At 36.5% G+C, this 7,842-nt stretch overlaps 1 protein-coding gene across 2 annotated transcripts; it reads right to left on the reverse strand.

Moving 5' to 3' along the window:
* Positions 1-62: 62 nt before the first annotated feature.
* Positions 63-4,131, reverse strand: LOC110040175 (uncharacterized). Of its 2 annotated transcripts, none has more exons than XM_089283836.1 (3): positions 4,039-4,131; positions 3,656-3,760; positions 63-415 (listed from the first exon to the last, which is right to left on the reverse strand). In XM_089283836.1, exons 2-3 carry the CDS (start codon positions 3,747-3,749, stop codon positions 195-197), a joined length of 315 nt encoding a protein of 104 aa, XP_089139962.1. In that variant the 5' UTR covers positions 3,750-3,760; positions 4,039-4,131; the 3' UTR covers positions 63-194. The 2 variants fall into 2 exon arrangements, with proteins under 2 accessions (XP_089139962.1, XP_089139963.1); XM_089283837.1 differs by having other exon boundaries at positions 3,981-4,102.
* Between the last annotated feature and the right edge of the window lie 3,711 nt (positions 4,132-7,842).

Here is a 7,842-nt window from a genome sequence, read left to right on the forward strand (position 1 = left end):
TCAGGGACTAGGGCGAGAAGGCGTCTGACATCTCATATTACTGATCAATGAAAACAGTTCACTCTGCTTTTTAAACACTTTATTACCCTGCATCCTTTACAGTTATTGCTCCTTACATTTTCGATCTACTAAACTACAACTGAAAAACGTTTTACAAGCTCAGGGTAAAACTCGAAAAGAAATCTTCAGTTCAGTCATTTTCGGCCATATCTATATCCATATCCATTTCCAACACCGACATTGCCCGAGTTGCAGTTGGTTCCCTGTTGGCCAACTTTTGTACCGATGTGGCCAAATAGCCTGTATTGGCGGCGGCCATATCCTACATGGACATGGCCCAAGTTGGTTCCTTGTTGGCCAACTTCTCCAGCGCTGTCGCCAAGTGTCATGGAATGTGGGTCGTTAAGCTGCGTATCTGTAAAAAGGGCATGTTACAAGTGAAATAAACCCAAGGTGTTTCCTTGAATATCGATAAGTTCTCTTAAGGGCAAAAGAATATACATCGAGTTACGCTAATCGTACGCGTGTAGGCATGCAAAAACCTTATTTCGAAATTTGTTAGCGACAAAATTAGCACTTTTAGTGTAAATACACCTCAGCTTACGTTTCTTTGAGCCTCGACGTACTAGTAGAAAGAAACAGTTATCAATGGTTCCTAATATGCATTGTTACTAACAGACAAAGTTTATGTCACCAAAAAGAAGCCTTAGGTAACAAATGCATAAACAAACACCGAAGCAAACCAAAAGAACTGATTCAAAATAGCTCCAAACGACTTTTGATCGTAAGAGTCAAACCCAATCAAAACATCAGACCAATCAAAAAAAAAACTTTAAAACGGGGTTATTTTTAACCTAAAATTTTAACTCTACTTTCGGAGTTAAAATAACTCTTTGAAAATTACTGTGCACGAGAGAAAACAACGAACCAATCAAAATGCGAAACGAACCCACTACAGGAACCCAAGAACAAAGCAAACAAACGTTTTTGTTTCAGTTTTGAAATTCCAATGAAAAACGCTATTAAAGATAGACTGAGAGTCTCGATCAAGTTTTTTATTTTTTTTATTTTTTTTATTTTTTATTGCTAAACACATAATTACTTACATTGCAGTACTCTACTCACAACAATAACTAACCTACTTACAATGCACTACATTATTGTTATCATCATCATCATCATCATCATCATTATTATTATTATTATTTCTAATGCTTTTACTGTCTTACAAACGTCACTTACAATACATTAAAAAAAACACCTATTTACAATACTTGGCATTACGTTACTTACTTACAATACGCATTAATTACTTATTATGACTTACACATTACGTTACTTAAGGAGTTACAATACAATGTAATTACTTAATTATAGAAAAAAAAACAACAACAACAACAAACAAACCAAAAAAAGAGAAACAAAGACCTTGCAACTAATTATTAAGGGAAACGCCTTAAATGGCGAGAAGGAATTTCCACTTCTGTTGAAATTCCCTTTCGCCATTCAACGTGGCAGCAATATACTTTTCTGTCTCGATTTTATCCTGCACTAATGAAATGAAGTCGCTGAAAACGAACATAGTATTATTTAGAGCGTTGATACAAAGAAAGTATTTGCCTAGTATTATGAGGTGGTTGAGGGTCAAACGGTGAGTACAAGGACGAGTAATTCCAAATAATACCTCTGGCTTGGAGAGAAGTAAACTCGCGTTACTTACGGTAGAATACCAACTTTGGAACTTATACCAAGAGGAAGACGCTTGCGGACAGCTAATAAACAAATGACGTATGTTTTGACTATCAGAGGGACAGAAAGGGCAGGATGGGGAGGCAACCTTGTTCATTTTGTATAATATACTGTTCGTGGCTAAAATGTTGTTTACAATTTTGTGCTGAAACATTGCCAATTTAACTTCTTTTGTGGTTGTAAATGGCAGAAGATAAATTTTATTTAGATTCTCTTTTGCGATGCCGTATGATAAGAGTTTTTTTTCTAAAGTGGGAGGAGGAAGATTTTCTAAGGTTAACAGTTTGTCGTATAACATCTTGGACGTTATAGTACAGATTGGCGGCGGGGTGTAGTAGAGTCGCCAGAATTAACGTGAAGGAGCTTCTTCCAACTTTGAGGTATCGCAGATAAAAGACCATAATATTGTAAAAAGTTGCAATTTAGCCTGTATTTATTGCGCAAGGAAAGGAAAGGCAGGAAGCAATTTTCACGCTCGTCAAAAAGGTCTGAAATTTGCTTCATACCTGCTCGGTGCCAATGAGGTAGATATACCATTTTTTTGTCAATCGTAATGAATTTGTTGTTCCAGATTGTCTGAGACAGTATCTCGGTCTTGCTGTGAGGTGTCGTGGACACGATTTCTTGCCAATGATGAATAATTTGTTCGTAAAATGGTCCTTAAGATCAAGAAAGTTGTAGTCATAATTACATTGAAAGATCTCAGTACCGCCGACAGTAGAGAGAAACGATTTTGGAATATACTTCCACGGTGCATCTGAGTCTGAGCACAGCCGTTTTACCCAAGTTAGTTTCAAAGCCTTATCGAAAAGTACAAAATCTTTCATGCCAAGACCGCCATCCGATTTCTTCTTGATGAGGGTTATCTTTTTTATTTTGGCGGGTTTTTGCTTCCAGATAAAATCGAACACTATTTTATTGACCTCTGTTGCAAAGTTTTTTGGAGTCTCCATAACACTGGAGATGAATACAAGTTTGGAGAGGGCTAACGTTTTAACAGTATTTATTCTACCGTATACAGATAAGTCTCTTCGGGACCAGACACTTAAGGTTTTCTTTAGGGATCCTAATTTTTCAAAGAAATTTTTCTTATGAGACAATTCAATATTATAGGTAAAATGCACACCGAGCGCGTAAACGGGATCATCGCTGATTTGGAGGTTGCAAATTGCGTCTTTCCTATGGCGCATGGAGCCAAGCCATAACATTTCTGATTTTGCCTGATTTATTTTTAGGCCAGAGCACTTTTCAAACAGTGAGAGTAAGTCAAATAAATTAGAAACTGACTGGACATCAGCAAGAAGGGCAGTTGTGTCGTCAGCATACTGTGTGAGCTTGACCTCTTCATTTCCCTGGATATGTATGCCCTTGATGTCTTTTGACCGTTTTATACTTTGGGCAAGAAGCTCCATAGCGATAACAAAGAGTATGCCTGAAAGGGGACAACCCTGACGGACACCGCGTTCTAAGTAGAAGTGTTTAGAGGCAACGCCATTGTTAATGACACAACTAGAGATGTCTTTATAGAACACGCTGATCCATTGCCGGAGATTTGGTCCAAAGTTGAAAGATTCAAGGCATTTTTGGATAAAGTCCCATTCAATTGAATCAAAAGCTTTCTCGAAATCTAAGAAAACAGCTATACCGGGTATATTTTTAATTTTAGTGAAGTCCATTGTGTCTGCTATTAGTCTGATACTTTCTCCAATGAATCTACCCTTTACGTAGCCGGACTGACAAGGATGTATTACGCTTGGCAAGATCTTTTCCAAGCGAAGAGCGATAGTTTTGGTCGCGATCAAGTTGTGAAATAAGACGATAATTCTTGTGTTGGTTTAAGGCACATTTTAATACATCATAGAAAATTGGCCATATAAAATTAATTTTATCTTTGCTATAGCCTTACCAGTTATCATGTCTTCCATCTTCTCAGGATCATGTTCCAGGGGCATGGTCCACGCAAGACCCACAGTTATCAAGATAATAACCAGGCACTTCATATTCCTTCAAACTGAAATATATAAAAGAAATAAATAGATCATACTAGTACCTTGTAGAAAGTTTGGCATGACTGCGTGTGCCTTTTCTGTGCCTATCGTAAATCAACAACAGTTTCTTAGTCATTTTTTTGCGCCAGATGTCACGACTGTCGAGAAATGTTAGATGTAGAAAGGTTAGAAGGAAGAAACTTAATCATAGCTTGAGGTACAAATAAAACCTAACATTCCCACCTGTGCATTCGAAACTACGTAAAGAAACATATGCTAGCTTGTTATTAAACCGAGTCACCTTGTCACACGAAATCACCAGTTGTTTCTCAACAGACAATGTTTGGATACTCTGAAAGTCTCCTTAATCACCGTCGGTGGCGAACTGATCTATCAAGCAAACGGTCTGTTTAAATAACGTCCAAAAAATTAACATACTTACTGATTCATGCCACGGTTTAATCCACAGAGACCTACTTCAGGAAACGGATGCTAAAAATCTACCTCGTTAATGGTCGCTAATTATATAAGCTCTGTGTAATGCTTCAATTTTTGTTTTCGCTAGAGTGCCACATAATAATAACTCAAATCCTCATAATAACTTTTGTGAAAACCTTTCTTTTATCTTGTATTTTAAGCGCTCCAAATAGAGCTTAAATGAGTTCAGACGCTTAGAAACCGTTGATACCTCCCCGGGCCCTCTGTAATTCCTTGAGCGTTTGGACTGTGTCTCATGGCACAAGTGAACATAATCTGGGGCTAATTAAAGTTTCGTGAACTGTGCCATTTTATTTTTAAATTTAGAAGTCCTCAAAATTACTCATGTAATGCTTGTGGCTTGTAAATAGGGAGGAATAGTGATTTATTTATTGACCTAAGGTGATTCCACTGAATTGCAATGCACATCCTTCCGCGCATAATCATTCCTTGGCGTCATAAGAGCAAGAGCATAACATTGTGAGATTTTCGGGGAAATAAGTAATTGTTTTCTCATGACCAGCGCTTTTTAATGCCACATATAAATGAGATAAGATTGACTGCAATACAAAAGTTCTGCTTTCAGACATTTTTGCTTAATTTCTGTGAACACGTCATTAGCAAATGCTAAATGTTAGGTACGTGCAAATGCGGCAAATTCTTGAATTTGTTTCACAATCTTCATTTCTTTTCAATCGAAATAGTTCACAATGTAAGATCAAAGTCTATTTTGTTAAGCAGTTCGGGTGTTAAATTTTTTTAAAAATCGTGATTCCCATTTCCTATTACCATGCAGGATCAAAATAAAAGCCTCGAGGATTTTACAACTATCATTATGACCATAATGATCAGCCATGCATATTGTGCAAACAAGAGAGCTTCGCGACCCTTATTTTGTTCCTTTTTAAAATATTCATGAAATAAATACCAAGTGGACCAAGTTTTGAAAAAAATTGATACAAATATTTTTTCTTAAATTAAGGTTGTTTCGTGACTGATTTCTGAGAACCTTTCTGCCTTTCTGTGGTCGCAAGATCTAGAATGTGTTTGTTCTCAACAAAATTAACCTTACAGTCATATTTTGACATTTTATATAACGTGTCTTTAAAAACATAATTAACGTGCTTGTATTGTGCTTGGTATTTATAGCCTCATTAAACAAAACAAAAGCTTATTCGGAAAGAAAGAACTTCAGGAAGCGGAAATGCCGTGCAACTTACGACACGGTAAACAATTAAGATTCGATAACATCTTGGTCCAGAAGGATGCCGACTCGTCTTCATTTGGTTTGGTTCAATTCCCAGGGCGGGGTTTGATTGTATTCGTAGGGGGAGAAAGAAACTTCTTTCGTGTTGTATCTGATCAATTTCTTCAATCAACATTAACCGGGGTTGAATTGGTGGATTAAAAATGAAGTTTGGTGTTGCAACTGTTGAACAATTCCCATTAAGGTGACTCAAAACAGTTTACAGTTGTTAGATTTTGATGGGTCATTATAACCACTCTTTTTCACTTGATGCTATAATCATGGTATCAACCAAAACATTGCTATCATTTTCGTTACACGATAGGTGACCATAGCAACAGTGTGATATGCTAAAAACACCCTTTAATTACAGCTTTAGGGGCTTATGATTCAAAAACGGCACGGTGAAATGTTTTTATATTATCGAATTTTAATAAGAATGATAAGACGCAGCTTTTGGGAAAGTAATAAAAAAAAATCTGTTAATATAGGATTCAGAGCAACCTAAAGTTTTGAGAATTGGTAAATGTTTTGAGCCACCTTCAAGTTATTCAAGGTGACGAACTGAATGCATCCTCTCTCAATAATCAGGAATTCCATCAAATTAACCAGCCAACCAGAACCGCAGTTTATCCCAAAAACCTCTCAGTCGACCATTTCAACAGAAAATAGTTGAGGACGTGCTTTATTAATTGAAAAACGTTGGAAATGGTGTTTAGATAGAACACGGCCTAGCTATGTAAAAGATTTCTCAGCATTAGCTAATTAGCATTTCATATTTCTTGTCTCCCTTCAGTCAGGTGTGAGCGTTCAATGCGGACCATCATGGCCAATCGTTCGGTTAGTGTGACACAACAACTCCATCATTTTGACATTGCATCGGAAATGAAATTCTTTATCACTTTTAATAAAGTTTTAATTCTTAAAAAACTTTCACAACCAGGAAGTTGAGTGTCGAGGGAACTAAAGCGGGATTTGAAGTTTCGTCCATACTTGTTGAAAATATCTTTTTTCAGCTCGTTAAACAAAATGACACCAACTGCGTTGTCCAGTCGGCAATTTGTTGTCTTGTGCTTCCGAAGAAACTAATATTCATTAAATTATAAAAAAAATCTCAGATTAGCAGTTGTTCCATTTTGCGATTCAACAAAAAATTAAAGCACTCTACTGGCTCTCAGAAGTTGTAACCTAAGAGTTACATTATAAGGATAACGCCATGTTAATTAGCAATGTCTGACAACAGAAGCAGATGCTTCCGCTGAAAACAATGGCCGGCTCACTTAATTAATGAATCCCATAAACAACTTCATTTCTACGAATTAACTGTCTATAAACATCTCGATAACTTCAAAATATTTATGCGCTGCAAACAGAGCGCAAAAGCAGTTCTGAGGCCAAATCGTTGATGCCTTCCTTGTCCTGTCTTATGTCTTGAGCGTACTGACCGAATAACATGACATAACAAGCTTGATTAAATTTCACTTCCTTGAGTAATTCGACCAAGTGGAACAGTAGCGTGGGTTGTGCCATTTTATTTTAATAATCTTCAAGTCCTCAAACCTATTCACGTACCGCTTGTGGACCTTGAGGCTTTCAAATAGGGAGGAATAGCAATATATTTATTAAAGATGTCTCCACAGAATTCTATAATCGTTTGTGTCATAAGCGCACGTACACAACATTGTGATATTTTCGTCAAGCTAAGCTTGATAGCGAAATAAATGACTGTTTTCTTCTGAACGAGCACGGTGACCCCAACTTTTTAATGACAAATATAAATGAGATACGATTGACTACGATGCAAAAATTCTCGGCGTTTAGACATTTTTTTACTTGAATTCTGTTAACAACACGTCTTTAGGAAATGCTTGATATTGGGTATGTGCAAATGCGGAGAATTCTTTAATTCTTCATTTCTTTTCAATTAAAAAAGTTCATAATGAAAGATCAAGGTCTACATTGTTGAACTGATCCATTTTTTGCAAGAAATGAATATTTTTTTTACAAATGACACTTCCCTGATCCCAAGTGAAAAACCTCAGGGTCTTACAGCTACGATTATGAGTATAATGGTCAGCCATGTATATTGTGCAAAAAGAGAGCTTCGTGACCCTCATTTTGTTTCATTTTTATACTATTCATAAATTTTCCCGTGGATGATGTATGAAAACCTTTCTGCCTTTCTGTGGTCAAGTTTATGTGGTGACAAGATCTAGAATGTGTTTGTTCTCAACAAAATTAACATTACAAAGATATTTGACAGTAAGTGTGTTTAAAAACATAATTAAAAGGCTGGTATTATGCTTGGTGTTTATAGCCTCATTAGAATGATTTCACAAACCCCGATTCTTCTGTGCTGATTGGAATCCTCCAATGCTTTCT

Source organism: Orbicella faveolata, unplaced genomic scaffold, assembly GCF_042242905.1.
Source record: "Orbicella faveolata isolate gen_17 unplaced genomic scaffold, um_ofav_v1 contig_13, whole genome shotgun sequence".
NCBI classification, from domain to species: Eukaryota; Metazoa; Cnidaria; class Anthozoa; order Scleractinia; family Merulinidae; genus Orbicella; species Orbicella faveolata.